The 26,237-nt window shown below is 43.0% G+C and overlaps 1 protein-coding gene across 3 annotated transcripts in view; it reads right to left on the reverse strand.

Moving 5' to 3' along the window:
• Positions 1 to 3,851: 3,851 nt before the first annotated feature.
• Positions 3,852 to 26,237, reverse strand: part of PHIP (pleckstrin homology domain interacting protein) — a 156,250-nt gene continuing 133,864 nt past the window's right edge. For 2 of the 3 annotated variants that reach the window (XM_068281525.1, XM_068281526.1), the window contains exons 34-40: positions 20,332 to 20,382; positions 15,278 to 15,427; positions 13,108 to 13,260; positions 10,679 to 10,842; positions 9,925 to 10,190; positions 9,490 to 9,651; positions 3,852 to 6,870 (exon numbers count right to left, since the gene is read on the reverse strand). In XM_068281525.1, coding sequence (XP_068137626.1) covers positions 6,122 to 6,870; positions 9,490 to 9,651; positions 9,925 to 10,190; positions 10,679 to 10,842; positions 13,108 to 13,260; positions 15,278 to 15,427; positions 20,332 to 20,382 — 1,695 coding nt within the window. In that variant the 3' untranslated portion in view covers positions 3,852 to 6,121. The remainder of the gene's footprint in view (positions 6,871 to 9,489; positions 9,652 to 9,924; positions 10,191 to 10,678; positions 10,843 to 13,107; positions 13,261 to 15,277; positions 15,428 to 20,331; positions 20,383 to 26,237) is intronic. The other variant, XM_068281524.1, reaches the window with a different exon arrangement.

Below are 26,237 nucleotides of genomic sequence, written 5' to 3' on the forward strand. Positions count from 1 at the left end.
GCGCAGCCGGAACAAACAGTTCCGGCCGGCGCTAGGGGCTGGATCGGGCGGCTCTGACGTCAGGACGTCGACTGACGTCCATGACGTCACTCCGCTCGTCGCCATGGCGACGAGGAAAGCGAAACAAGATAGGCCGCTCATTGCGGCCTATCTTGTTACTTTCGATTGCCGGAGGCGATCGAAAGTACGCTTCCGGAGCGCCCTCTAGTGGGCTTTCATGCAGCCAACTTTCAGTTGGCTGCATGAAATACTTTTTTTTTAATTTAAAAAAAACCCTCCCGCAGCCTCCCTGGCAAAATAATTAAACCGCCAGGGAGGTTAAAACAAAACATATCCATGTGTTAGAATGACCCAGTCAAAGTCCAGATCTAAATCCAATCGAGAATCTGTGGCAAGATCTGAAAACTGCTGTTCACTAACGCTGTCCATCTAATCTGACTGAGGTGGAGCGGTTTTGCAAAGAAGAACGGGCAAGGATTTCAGTCTCTAGATGTGCAAAGCTGGTAGAGACATACCCTAAAAGACTGGCAGTTGTAATTGCAGCAAAAGGTAGTTCTACAAAGTATTGTATACTCAGGAGGCTAAATAATTACACACACCCCACTTTACAGTTTGTTTATTAAATGTTTGGAATGATGTATGATTTTCGTTCCACTTCTCACGTGTACACCACTTTGTATTGGTCTTTCATGTGGAATTCCAATAAAATTGATTCATGTTTGTGGCAGTAATATGACAAAATGTGGAAAACTTCAAGGGGGCTGAATAGTTGCTTACTCACCAGCAGTGGCTGACCTGTGGCATCCACAGTACACCAGCCATGTCCTCACTTGTGTGCAGCACTTGCCCAATACCATTGATGCTCACATAGTCCTCCTGCTTACAAATGTATATGCATGACTAGGATCTATTGATTTTAGTCGGTGCAGTGCTTCCTGACCTCCGGTGGACCTGAGGGCTGGCAACAATCCCCCCCCCCCCCCCCCATTCTTAGCATGCCACATGGGATGGGGGGGCTATGGGGAATCCACAAAGACCTCCCATTTATCACACACACAGAGACACCCCTTAGTCACCCCCTTTCTCAGCAAGTGGGAAAAATAGGAACTCCACTTGTGTATTTGATTTTAATTGACTGAATAAAAGTTATATTTTAGCTCTCCCAGCTGTCATTGGTACAGACAGGTTTTAATCCCTTGGACCTCAATTAGAATGCTTGCACAGCATCCGGTTTAAAATCAGTTTCCATTGCCAGAAATAATACACGGTTAACCTCTGTCCAAAAAGTTCCAGTTTCCTGGCTGTCATATCAATCCTTTGCCTTCAACACTGACTCACTCTCTTGGAATTCCTCTGCAGATGACAGGTTTACTTAACCAGCTGAATGATTTCTTTTAGCATGTATATGTACAGTTAAATGTTTGGCCAAGTAAATGGACTACAGTCACATACACTATTCCTTATGAAAAGACCTGAGCTTCCTTGAAAATATGTAATCACTTTTTAAAGTGGACCTGAACTCAGAAATTCCTCTGCTCTAAAAGATTCGCAACAGCATAATTACTTTTAAAGAGACTCTGAAGCAGCTTTTCTCAACCTTTCTACTCTCGAGGAACCCTGAAAATAACTTTTTGATCCAGAGGAACCCCTGCATTTGTTTTGCAGGAGGCATGATCTTAAAAATCTGTGTGGCTGTTTATTTCACTACCCCCTATTACACTGCCACTCATTATACTGTCTCCTGACCCCCCAATTTAGTGCTTCTTGTTACAGTACCATCTATTATAGTGCGCTCTATTATACTTCCCCCACGATGGGAAAAATGCATAGGAACCCCTGCAGAGTACTCGAGGAACCCTGGGGTTCCATGTAACCCTGGTTGAGAAAGCCTGCTCTGAAGTCTTATAAAACTGCTCTTTTTATTTAACATTTATCTTCTGCACTATCACCATAGCTAAAACTCTGCATCCCCGCGGCAGAACGCTGTATTTAAACCCCCAAATCCCGGTGCAAAAACACTCAACTTTCCAAGTCGTGGATTTTGCTGCCCGGGGAAGCAGAGCTTAATGCTGTAGCTCTGCCTCCATTAGCGTCAATCCCTGCCTCTCCCCGTGAAAGAAGACAGAGGGGTGGGGACTGACACTGGTAGAGGCAGAGCTACTGCCCTAAGCGCTGCCTCTACCAGGAAGCGATCCCCGCATTTTGCTCAGGTTATTTGGGGGGCTTAATTACAGCGTTCTGCCGCGGGGATGCAACGCTTTAGCTATGGTAATAGTACAGAAAATAAATGTTAAATAAAAAGAGCAATTTTATAAGGCTTCAGAAGCACTTTAACCATCTTAGCGGTATGGACGAGCTCAGCTCGTCCATCACCGCCGATGGCTGCCGCTCAGGCCCTGCTGGGCCGATTTTGTTCAAATAAAAAGCAGCACACGCAGCCGGCACTTTGCCAGCCGCGTGTGCTGCCCGATCGCCACCGCTCTGCGGCGATCCGCCGCGAGCAGCGGCGAAAGAGGGTCCCCCCAGCCGCCTGAGCCCTGCGCAGCCGGAACAAATAGTTCCGGCCAGCGCTAAGGGCTGGATCGGAGGCGGCTGACGTCAGGACGTCGGCTGACGTCCATGACGTCACTCCGCTCGTCGCCATGGCGACAGGAGAAGCCAAACACGGAAGGCTGCTCATTGCAGCCTTCCGTGTTACTTTTAGCCGCCGGAGGCGATCAGAAGAACGCCTCCGGAGCGCCATCTAGTGGGCTTTCATGCAGCCAACTTTCAGTTGGCTGCATGAAATAGTTTTTTTTTTATTTAAAAAAAACCCTCCCGCAGCCGCCCTGGCGATCTTAAAGAACGGCAGGGTGGTTAAAGGAAAACCTTTCTTTGTTACAGCTGATACAAATCCTACAATAAATCTGCAGTGTGTCTACTGCCTGCTTTCATGGAAGTAGACCCATTGTTAACATCCTGTGCTTTCAAATGAGCTCATCTGCCGTGGCAGTCAGCTGACACCAAGGAGAGATCAAATTACAACTTGCGATTAGACACAGATGAGGGGGAATTAGACAGGCTAAACTCTCTAAGTACATACAGGGTGCATTTCTCTGTTTTCCTTCTGCCCTGCGCAAGGGTCCAGGTCCAATTTCATTAAAAAGTATGCTTCATCTCCACATTCCCCTGCTTCTGTCAATAGTTAACAAGACATTACACCCCACCACAATGCATTTACTATGCAATTCAGTTAAATAAGGCCCTGTTCCCACTTGTTTTCCGCATCACGTGCGGCCAGCAGGAGCAGACAGTGTAATGTCCACTCCGATGGTCCGCCGTGATGCAGCTGGAGTCCGGTGCAGATGCGCTCCCCCATAGGCTATATGGGAGAATGCATCTGCCTGGCCCAGGATCATCAGGGACTGCACAAAAGTGCGTCTGCTTACTGCCACAGTTCTGTCGCAGCTTGAAGTGTGAACGGCTCGTATGTATAACATAGAAACAGTTCACTTTTCATTTAGCAATGAGCAGAGAACGGACAAAAATGTTAGAGATTCAATAAGGGGTCTTTCACACCTATGCCGTTTATAAAATGTGTACGCTTGTATAACCCTGCCAATTCTACTGCCCTCCCTGAGTCTCTTGCAATAAACCAGTAGTATTGGCTACAATAAGTGGATTTCTGTAAATGGCTTTCTGGACACTTTTCACTTTCTCAGTAAGTAGTTCCAGCAATGAGAAATGAACTGAGAAATTAATGTTTGTTTATTCTAAACAGTAGTGCAATGTTTAATACATTCAACCAACTAAAGGTTAGGATTTTAGAAAGCAAAACTTCCTTCAGAAAAAAAGGCACAACATAAATGCTATTTTACTGAAAATGTCTATTTACTTTTGTCAGTGTGGCATGATACCAAGGAATAGCATACATGAAAAATATAACAGGGTGCATTGACATTACTGTATAAAACCGTAACTACATGGATTGACCTTTACATAAACTACCTAGGACTTTAAAATCAAACTTTACTGTGACATTTTAAAATTAGATCTGGACTCTAGGTAAAAAAAACAAAACAAAAAAAAGTAAAAAAGGAAGAAGAAGTCATGTAAAATTCCCGGTATCTTGAGTATAAAGGTGTAACGCGTGTAATACAGCATTATTACACATACATGTATACACATATGTACATATTTTACTATGTACACACTTTTGCAGCTAGGTATCTGGGGTGAAATCAAACAAACATTCAAACAAAAAGGTAGTTTTCCGAATGAAGCAGTTATATCAAACCATAAAAAAACCTTGCATCTGATTATTGCAATTAGAAACCCGTAGCCAACCAAAAAAAAACACGTTTCAATTTGGGAGTTCAAAAACAGCTTTAGCAAAAAAAGGGAGGAAGGAATATTTTTTTTTTCCTTTCTACCAAGCTCTTGATAAACATTAGTACTGCTATATTAACACAATTTTTAAATGCGTTTTCCAAGTCTTAGGGCTTTTTTAGTCACAGGCTAGAGCCAAGGCTTCTAAACGTCCTGCTTTCTTCAAGAAGGAAAACCCCTACAGGTTAGCTTGAAACTTCTCACCTCCTTGTCAAATGTGGACAGCCCATGTGAGCTAATTCACCCTAGAGCAGTTCTAGTTGGACTATTGTGCTGTAGGTGTATGCAGTCACCTAGGACATTTTGTACATCCAGAAGGGAACTCCTCCTACTGGAATTATTGGCTGCTGCCTCAGACTACCACCATAATTTAAAGCTCATTGCTTCTTTCTTGAGGGAATAAGGTCCCCACAACAAGGGAGATTGGTGACATGATTTGTGAGGAATCATTAGAATCAGCTACATATGTTAAGGGCAACACTGAATTGCTAGCATTCAGAAGAAATTGAAACTGATGCCACGTCAGGTGCTACTGGTGGAGCAACAAACCAATAATAGTTAGCAGTGCAAAGACATTAACTATAACGTAACTGCATTCTGTTAAATTTTTGCTCCTGTGTCAGAGAAAAAAATGCACAACCTAATATGGGCCAAAAACAGTAACTTGAGGGGATTTGGCCTAGCTTGGATTAAAACAGCAAGATCTAAATAGCTGAGGCAGAGAGGTCCACACCTACCACAAAAACAAAACAAACCAGGAGTCCTCCAATACCCCATTATTCTCCCACAACTTATACTGGACTCAGCCTTAAAAAAAAGAGAGGAAAAGGCAACATAGCAATTGCAATAACCAGTGGTTCTGTAAATCACATTTGCTGGAAAACCTCTAAACCTCAGGAGTATAAAATTTTTATAATACACATATACACTATGCTTCACTTAAATCTCATGCACATTTTTTTTTTTTTTAACATTCTAAAATGTCTTTTAAAAGAACCCTGCCACGGCATTTAGTTAACAAAAAAGTACCAAAATGGGACTAAGTGAGCACAGATGACAATATCTCAAAAGCAATATACAAGTAGTATTATATGTCTTATGTACAAAGATTGTGCACTACTTTGACAGGCAGAAAATAAGTTTCGCTGCTTTCATTCTCAGTCTTTGGCACACTAATCTGAATTATTGATTGGTACTAGAGTCGAGGTCTGAAAAATTAGACATAGATAAAATGCTTTCCAATGTGGATATAGATGTATATATAAATATATACTGGTTTATGTATATATAGAATATTTCACTGCCTATGTAAAAGATAATGTACAAAGCCTGGGACTATATGTCGGCATTTCCTCCTTAAGTTGAGGTACCATTTGTTAACTTCAGACATGTCCTTGCTGGTTTTTCATTTCCCAGCTATCTACCAAAGTTAGGCAATGCTCCCAAACACATGCCATTGTTTGCATTTAGTAAACTGTACCCTCACAAGTCTTGTACTATGCAACTACTGTTAAAAGCTTTTGAGCCCAAAATGCATACTCTCTGCTCTCCACATTTTCTACTTTTGTTTTCATCCTTTGTCGTCATGTTGTCAAACTGAGGTCTACATATACTGAAATGCTTAAAACCTAATCCATAGGCAATAAATAGCAAATTTTAAAACAAAACCATTGTCCAATAAAATGTTCTCTTCCCCTAAAAGATTTTCCAATTCTTCGTAGCAGCACAAAAGTAAAGCTGCATTACAGTACATTTACCAGCCTATTAAATTAGCTTTAGCTTTCTCTGTTAATTTCCGTACTCTTCCTCGGCTCGAGGTACCAAAAGTCAATGAAGTGTCTTCAAATAGCAGCTGCCTCTGCTCCTCCTCAGAGTCATCTTCATTATAAAACGCAGTTCTTTTGCCCTGATTTCTAGTTCTCATTTGAGATTCAGCATCATTAAGACTCTCAGGTGTGTCTCTGGATACATCCATAGGCTCGTCCACTTTTTTACATTTACTTCTTGTCTGCATTTTGACATTTCCTTCTTTTGAATGTTTTGGCTCTGTCCGTGCTGGTAAAGTTGTTGATGGAAGTGGTAGTGGAGGAGTAGGAGGAGGTGGAGGAGGAGCAGCCTCTAGAGACTCGATCTTGATTTTTGGCTTTCTACCCCTCCGTTTTTTTGGTGCTTCATTCTCATTCTTAAGGTTCGGCTCAACATGAGAGTTACAGTTAGATGAAGTAGGCTGTTCTTTTGCCTTTTTAACTGTGGGCAAAACAGTCTGAGGAGTGCTTTGGGGTATGACCTGTGGCTGATCATCATTCCTGGGATATTTTGGCTTCCTTCCTCTTTTCTTGGGAAAAACTTGACCTGTATTATTTGGATTACTATTACTGGTGGTGTTATTTAGAATTATCTTTGGCTTACGGCCTGGACGACCCTTCACAGCTGGCTTCTTGATCTGGCTGCCGTGCCCATTGACTTGTACATTTACTGGTGGCAATATATCTTGCTTTTCAGCTGCAACACAGTGGAAACATTCATTAAAGCATTTTGTATTTGGTTCATAAAGCATGTAATTAGGAGCCTGAAAGAATAAATAAAATTGTATGGGTAGGATAGTGTTAAGGGTAGCGTTACGGAGGGGTTAAGCAATAAAGGCAGTAAAGGTAAAGGCACAGGCATATCTAGTGAAACATTAGGATAAGGTATAGATTTGACATACTTAGGCAAAAGTATTATGTAATGCCAAAACTAGAGCAAAGCTATGGTATTAGAAACAATGGACCAGCCCGGTAATGTAGAAGTCTCACCAGTGGAGTAGGTCTCTGCAGCAAGCTGTGATTCTTCTCCTACAACTGGTCTGCATGAGCAGAGCATGTTTCTGCTTAATAGAGTGTAAAAGGCTTCCTACATCCTTTCAGATGTGCATGCATGCCACTAGAGGGCTCTCTTCTGTGTATCAGTATACAGATCTGCACATCTAATTCTAGGTACACACCATGCAATTTTCTGGCAGATTTACCTGCCAGATCGATTTCCAACATGTCCGATCTGAATTTGGTTCGATTTTCCAATTGTTTTTCCTATCGATTTACTCTATACCTGCATTTAAAGGGGGCTTAGATGCTTTCCTTGCGTTGAATGACATCCATGGCTACAATTACTAGGTAATGCCAATGATGTTGATCCAGGGATTTTATCTGATTGCCATCTGGAGTCGGGAAGGAATTTTTACCTTGTAAGGGTTTTTTCGCCTTCCTCTGGATCAACAGGGATATGTGAGGGAGCAGGGTGGAGTTGTACTTTGTACTGGTTGAACTCGATGGACGTATGTCTTTTTTCAACCAAAGTAACTATGTAATAGAAGTGAACAGAAATTGATTGGAAAATCGATCTAAATTCAGATTGGACATGTTGGAAATAATCGATCTGGCAGGTAAATCTGCCAGAAAATTGTATAGTGTGTACCTAGCATAAAGGGACAGATAAGCCTCTTTGAATGTCTATTTCTCCTGCTCTTTGGTTCGCATGCCCTTGCTGACAGTGAAGATCAAATGGGGTGAGTAGCAGAAATCTCCCTATTTGCTGTCTGCTTTAGTCTGTCAACTTTTCTGCATCGTTACCTATAGATCAGAGGTGGTCTTAACCATTTCAGCCTGTGAGGATTTTTCACCTTCTGCATCAGAGCAATTTTCACCTCCCATTCATTCGCTAATAGTTTTATCACTACTTAACACAATTGATTGATCTAGATCTTGTTTTTTCCGCCACTAATTAGGCTTTCTTTGGGTGGCACATTTTGCTAAGAATTATTTTTTGATAAATGCATTTTAACAGGATTAATAAGAAAAAAATGGAAAAATTCATTATTTCTCAGTTTTTGTCCACTATAGCTTTAAAATAATACACACTACCATAACCTATGTATTTTATTTGCCAGTTTGTCTTGGTTATGACACCATTTAAATTGTCCCTATCACAATGTATGGTGCCAATATTTTATTTGGAAATAAAGGTGCATTTTTTTCCGTTTTGCGTCCATCACTATTTACAAGCTTCTAATTTAAATTGTTCATAGTATACCCCCCTTCACATGCATATTTAAAAAGTTCAGACCCTTAGGTAACTTTTTTGTTTGTTTTTTTTAATTGTAAAAATTTTTTTCCATTAAAAATTTTATCTGGGTAATATTTTGGTGTGGGAAATAAAAAGTTAATTTGAATGTTAAAATCTGTGTAAATTTACTTGAAAAATGTTTGTAGATGTAGTTTTACTATTTGGCCACAAGATGGCCACCTTGAATATTTTTTTCTCCTTGTGCTTCTTTACCACCAGAAGCACAAGGAGGACGGGTAAACTTTTTTGCAGAAAGACTAAAGCCTCTAGTAAGAGAGTTTCGGTTTTTCTGCTGGGGACACGGATCGGTGATCAGGAACCATGTTCCCGTTCACTGATCCCAGGGCTACCGGGGGACAGCACGGCACCGCAGCAGAGCAGCCGCCGTGACGTGAGGATCACGTCCAGGTGGCTGAAATGGTTAAACAAACATTTCTCTTGTTTTACCAAATGCTCCAATCTTTGCGAATTGACATTTATTGAAGTATTGTGGCAACAACCTTAGTGAACTGGTGTTTAGCAAGATGTTCGGAAAAATCTGCTGTTTTCTGCATTGCCGAAAGGGAATTGAAAGCCTATGTATGTGTTTATGCTACAGATATAGTTTATAACTGAAGAAAACAGGAGGGCAGCAGAGATAGAAAAGCTTTGGGAAATTTAATATATACTTAAAAGGGCAACTTTACTTTTTGTTTAAACTTTATTCATTCTCCACAAAAATGTATACAAAACCACATAAAATTAGTTGTAAACTCACAAACGTAATATAGGCATTTTCTTTTTACATCAGAGGGACATTAGATTAGAGGCAGGACAAAGATCAGCCAGGAAATGATGTAATTTTGACAACAGTCATGTGCAGCTTTCAAGACAATAGAATTTTCAGTTATGAGCTTTCTTTTTTGTGGCCTGGGCCATCAAGGAAAGGTACAATAAAAGAACCAAAAGGTGTCTCTGCTACTTCAATTATTTAAAATAAAAATCTTTACACATGATTAACATCTGTCTTTAGCCAACTACCTTGCGGTGGATTGGACAAAGCTTTCATCCTGCGTTTCAGAGGCTTCTCTTTGTTCTGGTTTTCTTTAGGCACATTGTTCTTTCTGGGCTGGCTGGCAGTCGCTGGCTGGCTGGTGCTGGGAGAAGCAGTCTGATTTCTGGGATGTCTCAAAGTGTTTTCTGCTGGTAAACACAACAAACTTTTTTAGCCATGAGGTATAGGTCAGCAATTCGGCAACAAGTTTGATGCATGCATAAAAGCCGATGCAGAGATAGTTTAGGATGCAACATTGTTGCTGCAAAAGTTTTCAATAGGAAGAGAGGTTAGTGGTTCAATGCAAAACTGAAAAAAATATAAGAAAAAAAAAGTGACTATCAGAATACAGTAGTTTCTTTTCCTGTGTAACCTATACTAGAAATAAGAATTATGAAATTCAGATTTTTGTAAACACATACCTGACTTCCCTGAAACTGCAGAATTATTTGGTCGGGCAGCCAAGAATTTAGGTGACAATGATGTGGAGGGTAGGCTGGATGAAGGTGGCTCTGAGTGACGCTTGTAACTCCTTGTGCGGGCTATAGGACTGGATTCTGTTCCCTTGCCATTTATCTGAGCAGGTGGAACCTTCTGCACAGCTGATCGCTGGGTGGGCGGTCCTGAAGGGGTCGCTGCATTCTCTTGCTTTGCCTGCGGCCGGACATACTTCCTTTTTCTTTCAGGACTTCAACAAAAGTAAATTATATTAAAACATTGACGAACGAAAAGGCAAGTCAACATATATTAAAAAAAAAAAAAAAAAAAAAAAAAAAGAAAGCTACACAAGATTTCTAAGGAATAGTTTCCTTTGGTTTCATGAGCAAATGCTGTTAGCTCCTGTGCCAATTCTACATGATTTTCTGACAATAGGCACAGGTATTAGCACTTGTCTGAAAAAAATTACAACTCATACAATTATTACTCTTCTGAAATGCACTAAAATACATATTAAAATGATGATATATGTATGTCAGTTTCCATAATAGCTCAGTTGGATGTCGCAATAGTGACTAGGGAACACCAAGGAGACACAATCAGAACTGATGCAGGATTATGCAAATTGTGTATGAAAATGTATGCAGTTTGAAAATGGACTAATCAACTCCTGCGAGGGTGGAATTTGATTGGTCCATTTTCAAACTGCATTAATTTTGCATAAGCAGGTGAAATTACCTGGATGTTGCACTGCTGCTAGATGAGCTGCTCCGGTTCCTTTTCTTCTTGTGCTTTGTTATTGTGTTCCTCTGATGGAATTTGATGGCTGATTGGTAATCAGATAAAATTGAGCCAACACGCTCCTCAAAGAATGCAGATAACCGTAAGCTCATGCTGTAGATCTGGAGAAGGCAGAAAAAAAAAACATTGTGTCAATGCAGGGAAGGATTTATAAAAAAAACAAACAAACAAACAAACAAAAAAAAACGGAGTCTATAGAAGCCTGTATCAGCAAGTCTTGGTTGATGCTTCTATTACAGTACCTGCACCTATAGAATAAACAACTAAAACTGGATCAAAACCTAAGAGTTTTCTTCAGAGAACACTTAAAGAGGAACTCCAGTGAAAATGTAATTTAAAAAAGTGCTTAATTTTTACAATAATTATGTATAAATGATTTAGTCGGGGTTTGCCCATTGTAAAATCTTTACTCTCCCAGTTTTACATTCTGACATTTATCACATGGTGACATTTTTACTACTGGCAGGTGATGTCACTGGAAGGAGATGTTACTTGCATTTTTGGCAGTTGGAAACCGCTGTTATTTCCCACAATGCAACAAGGCTCCCACAGTGTGATGTTAAGACCTCAGTGCTGCGAGGCGCTGGTGTGTGGCTAATTAATGCAAATGTTAATTAACATTGCATGCGTTTTGAAAGATGGAGGGCTGAAAGGGCTTACAAATTTTTTAGTATACATTTCCCTCTACCAATTTCTCAACATCTTCCCACGCAAAGGATTAGATAAATCAAATGAGGATTAAAGTCATGCATATGAAACAAACTGTTTCTCACATCCAGAAATATACCGTAATACCAAATTCAATCTTAGTCTTTTGACTAAACTCCTGAGCTACCATAGCAATCTCACGATGAATCTGTAGGGGAGGGGTAAGCAGGTTCAAGTGCAAGCCATCTGGAAAGTTTTGTGAAAAGAGAAACAGCTAAACTAACTTTATTTAAACAAATTCCTCATTTCCAGTATTACTATAGGCTTAGTATGCTTGATCCAGTTAATAATAAACTTAAGAAATTTGCTACAAAATCTGAAACGGAAAGCAGACCTAAGCAGAAGTAAAAGACAAAATTCACCTTCTGCCCCTCTTTCTCCTATGCTACCAAAATCAACATGATGCACACAAGATTTAACATGAATTTGCTTGTACTTAGAGATTCTGAAGCGAACAAAAATTGTTATTTTTACCTTCTAGTTCACTTCAGTAGTCTCAGAGGCAAACTGCCACTTCCCCGCCACAAAACGAGGGCTTTAGACCCCCCAAATCCCAGGGCAAACATCCACGACCATCTTGGTCATGGATTGTGCTGCCCTGAGAGGCAGAGCTTTCAGCTGTAGCTCTGCCTCTCCTGACATCAATCGCTGTTCGGATCTCTACACCCCCCCCCCCCCCCTCTGTGAAGGAAGAATGAGAGGGGCGGGGAGAGGCGGTGATTGCCATCAGTAGAGGCAGAGCTGCAGCTAAAAGCTCTGCCTCTTTCAGGAAGCGCCGGCCGGATTGACCCCCGGGTATTTGGGAGGTCTAAAACCCTTGTTTTGCGGCGGGGATGCGGTGATTTACATCTAATGAGAGTACTGAAGCGAACTAGAATGTAAAAATAGCAATTTTGCTTCAGGCAGGGAACACACAACTGTTTTCGTGCGCGTTTTCTGCACAGAAAAACTGAACCTGAAATTCTGCATGATGACTGCACATTTTGGCAAGAAAGAAAGAAAGTAGGCTACTTGATCCGCGGGGCTGAGTGGATCAGGTAGCCGCATAAACCGCCACTCCCCGCCTCTCCCGTGGCCCACAATGGCCCACTTTCACTTTCGTGACCCCTTGGTTAAGACGCTGAACTGAGAGACTGTGGGCCCATTCACACTTGTGCGCTTTACAAGCGATTTCAGCATCGTACAGTGAAAAGTATATGGAAGTGTTCTCATCTAAGCGATTTGCTGAAGCGCGAGCGCGTTGCCTGTAGCATTTGCAGAGCGATTAGCATTTCAATGTTAAGTATAGGGAAACCTAGCTTTGGGCAATATGAATTAAACCTATCCTATAACATAAAACTGAAGAAAGGTACAGAACAATTCTGTAACACCCATTGACAAAGACTCTTCATTGATATTACCTGCTGCAGTGCAGCAGAAAAAAAACCAGCTGGACTGCTAACAGTATTAGCATTTTATATGTTTTTGGGCTGGTCTTTCTTTCTGCTTGAGGTGATGTACTGCTGGAGGGATGCATAGGAAACGACAATATCATGTCAACAACCACTATTTTGCAGCGCCTGCTACATTTGCAAGAAAATTCCCGAAAGCTCATCATATAGTCTATCTTGCATATTTTCTCCCCCAATCACTTCTTTATATAAAAGATAAAGATTTACCTTTGATCTTTTGCTTGGTGTATAAGCCTTTGAGTTGCTGAAAATAAGCCTCACATCCTTGTACAAGTCCATAGGAGACTCGTAAGTTCCAGCCTCTAGTTTTTCTCTGACGGTACCAAAATCCATAGGTGTGTCTATTATGTCTCTATAGTCCTATAAAAGTAAAATGAAAGGAGAATACAATAAACACAAAAGCAAATTAAATGGGAATATTACCAAACACAGCTAACAATAGACAATATATACTGTAGATATTGGATAACAGTAATCAGCTCCATGCATGCAACTACATTGAACAGCACTGCAATAGAATAGTAGACTAATGAGGCACAACATTTTCATCAACAGTCATGCATGTTATGCTAAAATATGGAAACATGCTTCCAGACTAAGCAGGGGCTGGCAAATGGGAGCAGCTTACCAACGCACTATCTACAACTCAGGTCCTCATGCACAGAACGCTCCCAGCCGAGGAAGCGCAACTGTGAGCAGCAGAAGCCGCTGTCCTGGCTGCAGCTGCTACGGAGGGGACCCCAGAAGACTGGCTGAGAGAAGAGCTGCGGTGAGGGACACATAGGCTTCTAGGAGCTGGAGGAAGCCCCAGGTAAGTAAATATGATATTCGATTATTCGCCCCAAGTATCCTTTAAAGAGCATGTTAACTGAGGAGGATATGGAGGCAGACGTTTATTTCTCTTTAAACAATTCAAATTGCCTGGCTGCCCAGCTCATTCTCTGTCTCTAATGCTTTTAGCCATAGACCATGAACAAGCATACAGATCAGGTGCTCTGACTGAAATCTGACTGAAATAGCCACATGCTTGTGTCAGATGTGTGATAGAGACACTACTGCAGCTAAAGAGATTAGGAAGATGCCAGGCAACTGGTATAAGTTTAAAGGAAATAAATAGGTTAGCTTCCATATCCCTTTCTGTTCAGGTGCCCTTTAATTATTATTTTAAGTGGCTTTATGAGGAGGCAAGTGTAAGCACTCCAGAATTACAAATGCTATGTCCTTTGTCCTACTGCTCCCATGGATGGCTCCTTCTAAAGCAGGGCTTCTTAACTCGGGCCTCAGGTACCCCCTACAGTACATGTTTTGAGGACATTCGCAGAGGTAGTTAATGAGCTCTGCCTGCTGAGTCATGAATTAACTACGAAACATGCATTGTTGAAGATACCAGAGGAATGAGTTGTGAAACCTTGCTCTAAAGGATCTATAAGCTATAACACTGGTTCTTGGGAGTCCAGAAGGAACCAGACCAGGGAGGAAGTAGACAGAGCCAAGAGGTTGTTATAAAATGTAAAATAAAAGCCAAACAGTGATTTGCCCACCTGTTCAGGACCTCAACCCCAACTTATCTATTGCACAGAGCTTGGGCACTATCCACTAGCGTGAAAGGGAAGTAAAAGGAATTAAAATTCTTCAATTAACTATCTGCTTCCTATAGGACAGCCAATGCTGTTATGAGGGTAGATTAGCTGCATAAAATCTGCAGGAAAGGTTTTTAGAAAATGAAGGCAACTATTTTCCAAAGTATCCCATGTGATAATGGATGGCAAGAATTGAGCATTTTTCCTGAAATCCTTAATTGCCAGTGTGGTACTTTCCACTGGGCAGGATATATACCCCACCCCAAAAAACTTCAGGTAGGATAAACAATTTAAAGAGAGCCCAAGGTGTGTTTAAAGAATGTTATCTGCATACAGAGGCTGGATCTGCCTATACAGCCCAGCCTCTGTTGCTATCCAAAACCCCACTAAGGTCCCCCTGCACTCTGCAATCCCTCATAAATCACAGCCGTGCTGTGAGGCTGTGTTTACATCTGTAGTGTCAGTCTCAGCTGCTCCCCCGCCTCCTGCATAGCTCCAGTCCCTGCCCCTTCCCTCCTATCAGCAGGGAGTGAAGGGATGCAGGCGGGGACTGGAGTTCTGCAGGAGGCAGGGAGAGCAGCAGACTGACACTATAGAGATAAACACAGCCAGCTCTGACAAGCTGTTTGTCAGCAGCGTGGCTGTGATTTATGAGGGATTGCAGAGTGCAGGGGGACCTTAGGGGGGTTTGGGATAGCAACAGAGGCTGGGCTGTATAGGCAGATCCAGCCTCTGTATGCAGATAATATTCTTCAAACCCACCTCGGGTTCTCTTTAAGACAAAATAAAAAACGTACCGAGTATTCATTGATGTCAACAGGTTGTCGGAAAGGCTCAGAGTCTTCACACTGAAAAATGAGATTTAACAGCTCCTGACACCGCTTCTTCCAAGACTGCAGATCGTAAGACTGAGCTCGGGTACGTAGCTTTCGTTTAGGCTGGTACTCCTACAACATGCAAATAGAAGTTAGAATTATTACTAAATTAAGATAATACTAGTATCATACTAACTACCAATATATCCACTAAATAAAACTTGTCTGCATAGGGGTCAATTCATAAAGCATTTCCGCATGCAGTAATGCTGAAAACAGCTGACTTTACTGAACACTTAGCAAAAGGTCAATTCATAAAAGTTGTTACCCCATGAAAAGTGGACATTCCCAAGCAGTGAGGTAAATTACCGCCTTGTGCAGTGATTATCTAAGCACGTCACTAAATGTCAATTCATAAAGATTAGGACAGGCGGTATTGGGACGGAGAATACTGTCGGTTTAGAAAGGTGATAAGGGTGCGGATAACAGCAAAGCTAATGGGGACAGATCTCCCAGGCAGCAGCGAAGAGGGCGGAACAAAAAAGGCCTCCAGTTTCAGAATACCCCAGGCTGTGTTTTTTAACCTCTTGGGTACCTGTTTTCATATTTTTTTTACATCAGAAAGCCTGCATGTGTAACATTTCTTGAAGTTCTTCTAAGCTGTGGTAATTAAATAGATTGTTTAGAAAGACTAATAGATTTAGCACATATGCACATATAAAGGGAAGTTGGGGATGCCTCATTGTAATGCTGTCTCTGCAGGAGAAAATGTAACAACTCAGGCAGCACCGCCAGCTTAGTTTGGGAAATCCCCGAACTATCGCAACTGTAAACATTTTTATGAATTCGCACACAAAAGTCTAAAATACCGAATGCGGTATTTTTTCCGACAAGATTTTTTTCCCCGCACAGCCTTTTATGAATAGAGCCCATACAAGGGAAGAAATCCTACTTCATGTGGATACTGACAAAGAATAAAGCAGCTGACTTTTTTTTTTCCTTCTTTCTTTTTTTACTCTATCCAAAACAGACGTTTTTGAAATAGTTGTACTTTTCCATAAATTTAAAAAACTGAGGACATTCAGTTTATGGTTTGATTAACCTCCCTGGCGTTCTGGGTAATGCGTACATAAGTACGCATTACCGTTTTTGATAAATATTTTTTTTCGTTCTTGCTGTAGGTAGCAATACGCTAGCTACAGCAGTACGCCATGTCCCCCCGCCCCACATCCACCCACCCAATCCCCGCCGGCCATACTTACGCGTCCGAGAAGCGTAATTTCCTATCGTCGCTTTTCCCGTCGCCATGATGATGATCAGACTTGACGTCATGGGGAGTTCCGATCCTTCCCATAGCGCAGCCTGGCGATGATTCGCCAGGCTGCGCTAGGCATTTCGGGAGGAGGCAGCCCCTTTAGCGGCGCATCGGCGGCGATCGGACAGAACATGTAGCTAGCAAAGTGCTAGCTACATGTTCTGCACAAAAAAAATAAAAAAAAGTGTAAGTGAAAAGACCCTCCAGGGTCTGAGCAATCCACCTTGACGTACATGGACGAGCTCAGCTCGTCCATACCGCCAAGAAGGTAACAATTATCTGCACTGTGAAAAACACGCTCTTTTTCCTCTTATAGGGAACCTAAACTGAGAAGGATATGGGTTTTTCCTTTTAAAATAATACCAGTTGCCCGACTCTCCTGCGGATCCTGTATTTCTAATACTTTTAGCCACAGCCCCTGAACAACATGCAGGTCAGGTTCTCTGACTGAAGTCAGACTGGATTAGCTGCAAATTGCACGAGTATATGCACCTTTACAAACGGTAGTGCTTTCTACACTTTTCGCCACAGCAGTTTGTCAGGAACTGGCCCACGGCACGCCTGCGTATACGGTTCCCGACTGCGGGTTTGACCAGATCAAGCGGGGAGCAGCCTTATTCAAGCTACAAACAAGGCTGGGACCCCTCAAACGCTCCTTACTGCCACCACTAGCTGTTGCTAGACACGTCCACTTGGCTGTCGAGTGCTCAGCGCGCAATCCGTGTTTTCGTATTTGGGTCAGCTTTGCGCTGTAGGTCGAATATGGGAACCACACACACACACACACACACACACACACGCACACACGCACACGCGCACACGCACACGCACACACACACGCACACACACACGCACACACACACGCACACGCACACGCACACACACACGCACACACACACACACTACAGTTGTACAGTAACACGGCACAATCAGGCACTGACTCGTAATGCAAGTTACACTGTGGTGCAGCAAAACCACTAACAGTCGTTCCGAACGATACTGTTAGCCACTCTGCTGTCGAGCGCAACACTGCCCATAAACACAATGCAATTACAATCTTATACGGTAGGGTTGCTCAATCATACAATCAGGCATGGACTTATACACAGTTACACTTCAGTCTCTTCTAGGCTATGAGTGTTAGTTTAGTACAGCAGAAGTCAAACTTATTAAATAACGATTTAATATTCCAGAAAAAAAAGTGGAACAATGCAGAAAATATAATAATACAAAAGATGTACAAAAAACATAGTAAAAAGTTACAAAATAAAAGTTACGATACACACAAAGCTATTTGCTTACCAAAATAAACAGGGAAAAGTAAACGTTAACAGCGTTGTTTGAACGTCATTGGCGGGAGAATGCCGCTTTCGACCAGTAGTCTGGCAGCCCTAGCGTCTTTGCTATCCCCAGAGAGCTACAAGTTGTGAAGGACCTGTGCAGGTTCTTATAGCCCCATTTGGGGCCTGAGGGTACAACTCCCACAAGTAACGCAATTTCCTAGACTGTGACATCACAGTCTGCCGAGCCCCTTGTCACATCTGGGCTAGCTGTGACATGCGAATTTCAAGGCTTTTCCTGTCGCACTTTGCAGACTTCAAAGCAATCCTGTGTTCGTTCAAAATCCAATTTCCCCAGGCAACTATTGTCTAGTCTATACATCAAAAGATTATATTTTGGTTACAGGTAGCAGTTTGCCTGTAATTACCTGTAAACAGACAATCACATTTGAGATTGTCTGCTATTGTTCCCCCTCAAATGCAAATGTACTACAGGAGATTCAATTAGCAGCATCCAACTTCCAGAGGAATAGACTACAAAAGCTCAAAGTACTTCATTCTGCCATACAAACAAACACAGCCTTCCCCAAAGCCTGAATGGCTGTAGCCGACATCACATATGATCAGGGCTGTGGAGTCGGAGTCGTGGAGTCGGAGCAATTTTGGGTGCCTGGAGTCGGAGTCGGGAAAAAAATGCACCGACTCCTAATGAATTTGTAACTGTAATTAAAATTGAAAATATGATAACATTTTCTATGTCTCAGATAATAGTCATTAAAAATGATGTATATATACAGTATATATACACAGAAATAGCTGTGCTCAGTCCACAAAAATGAGATAAACCAATCAAAATTAGTTACTTGTGCTGCTTCAATAAAGCAGTCCGCGTATTTTTAAAGTCAGATATACATATCTGATTGTGACTGTATATATGATATGTACACAGGAATCTCATATATACACTAAATAACATCTATGCTGTAAGAATAAAGCCTGATGTGTAGCTGTGTCACTAAGAGATGGTCAATGAGATGGAAATAATTCTGCATTGATGCTGATTTATGCAAATGTATGCACTCTCTTTGCTCATGAAATCAAATAATTTGATATGTTGTTAAAATTTGGTTTGGTGACTACAAATTAAAGGATACCTGAGACGGATGAAAAGTAAAGTTTTATACATACCCCGGGGCTTCTTTCAGCCCCCTTCAGGCCAATCAGTCCCTCACTGTCCTCCACCACCTGGATCTTCTGCTACGAGTGCTGGTAATTCAGTCAGTCAGCGCAGTCCGGCCGCATGCCACTACTACAGCCAGGAACATTCTGCAACTGCACAGGTGTAGTACGCTCCCGGCGGCGGAGTGTGTGCATGCGCACTATGCCAGACTGGCTCAAGTACCTGGACTCATAGCAGAAGATCCAGGTGGTGGAGGAGGACAACGAGGGACTGATTATCCTGAAGGGGGCTGGAGGAAGCCCCAGGTATGTGTAAAACTTTAATTTCATCTGTCTCAGGTTTACTTTGTCACACAGTAGTACTATACTCTACATATGCACTCCCCACAGAGCTGCAGGGAATCCACTGAGAATGTTGTGCACATTGAACACAGAGGTGTTTATCACCCATAAACCTGGTTCAGATTGTGCATGAAGAATGTGTAATAGAGGAGGAATCTCCTTATTCCCCTGCAGAGCACCTGCACATCATTCTTACATGTACCCACACTTACATTGCCTAGGGCCTGATAGATGTTCTTTGTTCCGGTTTGTACCTTTTACAAGTACTCTTACCAAGGACTAGTTTTAGTCTAAAAGGAATAAATATAGTAGTCTACATATCCTTCTCAATTCAGTTGTCTTGTAAAATTCCTAAGCGTTGGCAGTTAAGAGACGAATTTCACGTTACATACTTTTAATCAACAAAATTGTAATATGCAAATTATAGGAGTCGGAGTCGAGGAGTCGGAGAAATCCTAAACTGAGGAGTCAAGAGTCGGTGGATTTTCGGACCGACTCCACAGCCCTGCATATGATACAGTCAGAAAAATGAAAAATATGCCTCTGTACTATCCCAGCATCATAGCTAGCTGCTATATTCCTGACACAGTTCATGGACATACTTGTTTGAAAATGAGTCCTTAGATAACTGTTTAAACACTTTAAACACTCTCTGGTGGTGGTGTCCTGAGTGTTATCCCATTTTGCATGCAGATCTCAAAACTCTTGTCAGTCTATACCCAGCCATACTATCTGATTTCATTTGCCCCCACTGTAGTAATCATCTTGCCAGGCTCCTGGTAAAGCAATAACTAACTAGGAAATAGAAAACATTGAGCATTTTGGGGGAAAAGGAATACGTTTGGGTACACAGAACAAATTCTACCCAGATAGGTCAGGACTTTTCTGCTGCCTTCCACATTTACATTAACAGCCTTTACCTTTCGCTTCCTAGTGGAAGTCCCAGGTAGATCCACATCTTTCTCTTCTTCCTTTGAGATACAAAATATTTGATAAATAGTTGGCTATTTTAGCAATAGACATTCACGTTACTATACAGATATAAAAAATAAATAAATTAAGGTTTTTATTATTATAACCAATAGTAAACCTAAAATACATACCAAATAGTGCCATTCACAAACCGTATAATGTTTACACCCAAATCAATTAAACTGAATTAAAGAGGTACTGTAAGGGTCTACAGTGCTCACCACCTGTGTGTAGCTAATGTCCACATTATAGGGGAAAACCTGGCTTTTATTAGCATTTGTATTGTATTTATTTAGATTTTCCCCCTTTAATGTTGAAGCCACGCCCACCAGATCCTCAGCTCCGCGGCAGCATATTAATTAGCCCTAGCCAGATTGCCTCATGGGTAGTGACGTATGGAGCTGTCATAAGAAGCTCTTGCCGAGTAGGAGGGAGGGAAAAAAAGCAGAGGAAGAACGGATCCCTGCACAGCTCAGAATGCTCGCTGTCTGTGTGATCAGCTGAGCTGCTTACTATCTCTACTACATGACAGGCAGACTTGCCCAGACGCTCTCCCTTCCCCCTTACTGCTAATTTATGAGCATGTCCTCCGTTCCAGCACAGTTGGATGTCTTTGTCCACTCTCTCCTCCTGAAGCCTGCAGCAGCGTCTGTCTCCCTCCTGCTTGCAGAGTTCAGTGTATACTTCTGTATATTGTGTGTATAATGTGTCGTTTCTCCTCTGCTCTCTAGCTGTCATCAGCTGCCTGGTGTATTGTACTAAATGCAGCTCTAAAGCATGTCATTTGAGGAACTCTGCAGCCAAGCAGATTAGGAGAGTACACCAGGCTGCTCTGATGACAGCAAGTGAGGAGAAACGCAGGGTATGCAGGAGTATACACTGCACTTTGCAAATAGGACAGGAACAGATGCTGCAGGAGGGGGAGTGCAATTGCAATTAGCATTGGGCAAGTAGGAGGGATGCACAATGGCTGTTAGCTGTACTTTATACAAGGAAGGGGGGGGGGTTAAACTGTGGCCACATACATATAGGGGGATGGATCTCTAGAGCACAGGAATAGTTAAAGAGAACCCGAGATGGAGTCATATGGTGTACTTTGGTCTTCCTCTAGCCCCATGAGGTGTGGGGGGGTCCCTCTTCAGCCCCTCCATTCACTTGTAATAGCTTCTGGTAGTGTGACCACTCGTGGGGTTCTGCGCATGCGCGTCATGGTGCACCTGCATCCTCTGTCATGCTCCTGCAGCCGGAAACGTGTGCCTGCGCAGTAAGGCTGCACAGAATGTTCCTGCGCACAGGAGCTTGGTGTGGGGGGCTGCGGCAGGCGGCCATGCCGCGCATGCGCACTACCCCACAACTGCCAGATTACCAGGAGCTATTGCAAGTGAACGCAGAGGACGGCAAGGGACCCCCATATCTCATGGTCTGGAGGAAGACCTAGGAAAGTATAAACACACCATATGACTCCATCCTAGTTACTTTAAAAGGAAGCATCCAAGTACATTAAAAAAAGGAGATCTACTTACCTTGGGCTTCCTCTATCCCCTGGCAACCGTCCTGTGCTCTCGCCATATCTCTGGTGGCTCCTGGTCCCCTCCGGTGCAGGACCCCTATAGATGCTCAGCAGGCCGTCCTCTACTGCGCCTGCGCGAGCACCGCTGTCAATCACGCACATGTGGTCCAGAGTGTTCTACGCAGGCACAGAACTATTGCGCTTGCACAGAACACTCCAGACCACTTGTGCATGATTGACAGCGGTGCTCACACAGGTGCAGTAAAGGATGACCTGCTGAGGTCTGTATCTGCACCGGAGGGGACCAGGAGTCACTGGAGATGAGGCGAGGGACATATTGGCAACCAGGGGCTGGAGGAAGCCCCAGGTAAGTAGATCTCTTTTTTTTTTGTACTCAGATGCTTCCTTTACGGGAACCAAGCATCTGCAATTACAATTAATTTTTAAAAATGAGCCCTATAATGGAGGTTTATATGATTGTACTGGGGGGGGGGGGGGCTGTTGGGTAAAGCAGCATTACCTACCTATGGTGGGATCATGGGCCACATAGCAAAACTTTCATGGGGCCCTCAGATGTAGGTACTTGAGCACTGCCACCTGCTTCTACCCCATGGAGTTATTTGGGTAATTTACATTCTCATGCAATCAACACTACACATAGTTCATGGGCACTGAGATATAGGCAGAGGAACACAAGAAAGTTAATGGTGAATACATTAGTACCACCTGCCCCCCCCCCCTCCCCACTTTGCTCCAGGGCCCCATAGCAGCTGCTATGACGGCTATGGCTATTGCTACGCCCTTGTATGGTGGTCACTATCTGCTCCACACACAGGCTGCACAGCGCCTGCATTTAAATTTTCCTGGTGCCATCATGTGCATACCTGCAGCAATACATGCCAGGTGGGGTAGTCGGTGGATGCAAGTACCTATCTGTAATTGCATCCATGGACTACATATCCCAGCATGCATTGCAGCAGGTGGTGGGCAGCCACCACCAGGAAAATTAAAATGCAATGCTGTGCAGTCTTTCTGGGGAGAAGATTGCGACCACCATATGGGTGGGAGGCCACAGGAGCAGCCCACCATAGGTATGTAATGTCGCTCTCCCCAACCACCTTGACTCCCCCATCCCAAAGGCACACTTATACAAACCTCCATAAGGCCTGGAACCCACTACAAAGCAATATTGCTAATTGCAATCGCTAGCGTTTTTAATGAGCATTTTCTAGCGATTTTAAAAAGTGTCAGCTTTTTGCCAGCGATTTGAGATTAGCGTTTTTAATTGTGATTGGTCCTTTTAATTTTATTTTACAGTGTGCAGTAATTTAAAAACACTAGCAAAATCGCTCTGTGTCGGTTTTGCCGAGCGATTACACCAGCGTTTATATACTTTACATTGCAGAAACGCTAACGCTAAAAATTCTGCATGTCCTGTGTATGCGATTTGGATAGTTGTGCGTTTAGGGAAATCGCTACCGTTTTGAAAGGCACTTTAAAATCCAGAGGATTCCCCCTGCCGAGGCGATTATCGCCCTAGAGATTTTTTTCCTTGCAGTGCCACTGCAAAGAGACTCTGTAACCAAAAAAAGTTCCCCTGGGGGGTACTCACCTCGGGAGTGGGAAGCCTCAGGGTCCCAATGAGGCTTCCCCCACCCCTGTAGCTGCAGGCAGTCGAGCTCTGACCCCCGAAGTGTCCGGAATCCCGCCTCAACAAGCCCGATAAGCTCTGATATATTTACCTTCCCTGGCTCCAGCGGAGGAGCTGTTGCAGCTCTCAGCACGGAGATAGGCGGAAATAGCCGATCTCTGTCGAGTCTGCTCTACTACGCAGGTGCAGGAGACTTGCGCCTGCACAGTAGAGCGGGCCGACACCGATACTGCGCCTGCGCTGGAGCCGGGAAGGTAAATATTTACATGCCCGCTGTTCGGAGGGGCACAGCAAGACCGCCGTGGGACACAGGAGGATGAGGGAAGCCTTGATAGGATCCGGAGGCTTCCCCCACCCGAGGTGAGTACACCCCAGGGGAGTTTTTTTAGTTTCAGAGTTTCTTTAACCTGTTTAGATATTTGGATGTGAATTTCATATCCTGATTCGCCCTCCTGTGCATTCCAAGATGTGAAATACACGTCCTGCACTTTTGAGCCCCTCCACACGCTTGTGCGGGTGCACACGCGGTCTCATAAGCACTCCCTTTCTTCCCGCGTATGCATGCTCATGCGCTCACTTAAAGGGCAACTGAAGGGAGAGGTATATGGTGGCTGCCATGTTTATTTCCTTGTAAACAATACCAGTTGCCTGGCTGTCCTGCTGATCTATTTGGCTGCAGTAGTGTCTGAGTAACAGAAACAAGTATGCAGCTAATCTTGTCCGATCTGCCAATAATGTCAGAAACAGCTAATCTGCTGCATGCTTGTTCAGGGTCTGTGGCTAAAATTATTAGAGGCAGAGGATCAGCAGAGCTGCCAGGCAACTGGTACTGCTTAAAAAGAAATATGGCAGCCTCCATATACCTTTCATTTCAGTTGTTCTTTATATGTGAATGACTGCTGCACTCATTCATGTAAACAGAAAAAAAAAAACCAGTTAAAAAAAAGTTTTAAAGTCACAGTGTCCCCATTGAACAATGAAGTGGTTACTCCCCCGAAAAGTAGAAATGCCTACCTAAAGGGGCCCATAACACTCAGCCGATTTTCTGGCCGACCGATCCCGATCGATTGATCGTTTGCAAATCGGTTGGCCAATCGACCGATCGATGGCTGATTTCGATCGATTTCCATCGAACTGGCAGGGTGGAAAATTTAGGTCGATCTGATGAGATTGCTTATCAGTTTGCATTGGCCTTAATGGAAATCTGATGGCAAAAAAATGCCATCAGATCAAATTTCAATAGATTTCAAACTGAAATCTATTGGAATTCTATCCTGGTAAAAAATGTTCTAAAAACGCATCAGATAGATCATCAGATGCATTTCTTATCTATCTGCTGCCAGTCTGACGAGTGTATGGGCACCTTAACTAATTAACCTCTTGTGTCACCTACATGTAAGCATAGTCTTAAGATCAGTGGACACTTGTAATGGTTGCCGCCCGTAGCAATCGTATGCGATCAGTTTTGAGACCCAATGCTGTACAGATACATTACTGTGTTGTTGCCCAGCATTGTATCTGGAGTCCCCAAACTGTGCGCCATAGCGATTGGATCCAATCGCTACAAACGCACAGGCTGGCAATAATGGTACGCCCTGGCTCAGATGTACATCACTTGAGCTTATAGACACAGATGTCCTGGCACCCTAGACTTAGCCCTCCATGAACCTACAAACTCCTGTTGAACCACTGGATGTCCCAGCTGTCACTTCTCCCTTACTTCTCTTGCCTGTCATAGCTACAGGTGTCCCTTTGCATTAGTTAGCCAGAGATACCCTCGGGATTAAGCAGCCAGTGGTGCCCTCAACTGAAGGGAGATCTTGTCAGTGGAATGCAGAGAGCTGGGGGAGTAACCTCTCATTTACACTGTCATCAGGACTCTGCATAGGGTAGGAGGGAGGGAGGTACTAGAGAGGGAGGGAGCCGCCTTTCCATCATCAGGCGCCTGTAGGCACGTGCCTACAGTGCCTTATGGTAAATCCGGCCCTGAGTATGCCACATTCCCAACTAGTGATGAAATATGGCATGTAGGGTATCATTTGAACCAGAATAAGAAAAATAATATATTCTGAGGTGCTTTATAACTGTGGCACTTGTTTGCTTTTATTCAGAGGGGGGGATGAAGCAGGCAGCAACTATTTCATGCATAGTCCTTCAGGCTGAAATTTGATACACACAGAAATAGACCCAATCTACTTACTCCTCTATTCCCGTTTATCATAATAAAATATCCATTCATTAGCCCTGCAACCATTATTAACAGAAATTGTTTTACACCTGCCTTCCATTGCTTTACATATACAGACAACACTCTCTCATCTTTTAGGCTCCTATAAACAATTTCCAATTAGCTACCTAAATTAATTGCACATACAGTACACTACATTTTTCATAATGTCCTATGACTTCCACCTTCTTTTTACTACTTTATTCAGCTAAAACATTACAATACACTACTCAGCATCTACAGCTGATTCCCTGTCTGCTTCTCTTCACACATCTGCATATTACACTGTTTGGTCTTCTGCAAATTGTCAGTTAGGGAAAAAAAAAAGAGGAGGGTGTAACAACCTTCACTGTGGGCGTGTTTTCAACTGCTAGAGTGAAGAGAAAAAAAACTTGCTAATCCTGCCAGAAGTAAACAGGGATCCTCCCACACTGTCTATGGCATTTTTACAGCACTTTGCTATCAG

This window comes from Hyperolius riggenbachi, chromosome 4, assembly GCF_040937935.1.
Source record: "Hyperolius riggenbachi isolate aHypRig1 chromosome 4, aHypRig1.pri, whole genome shotgun sequence".
NCBI classification, from domain to species: Eukaryota; Metazoa; Chordata; class Amphibia; order Anura; family Hyperoliidae; genus Hyperolius; species Hyperolius riggenbachi.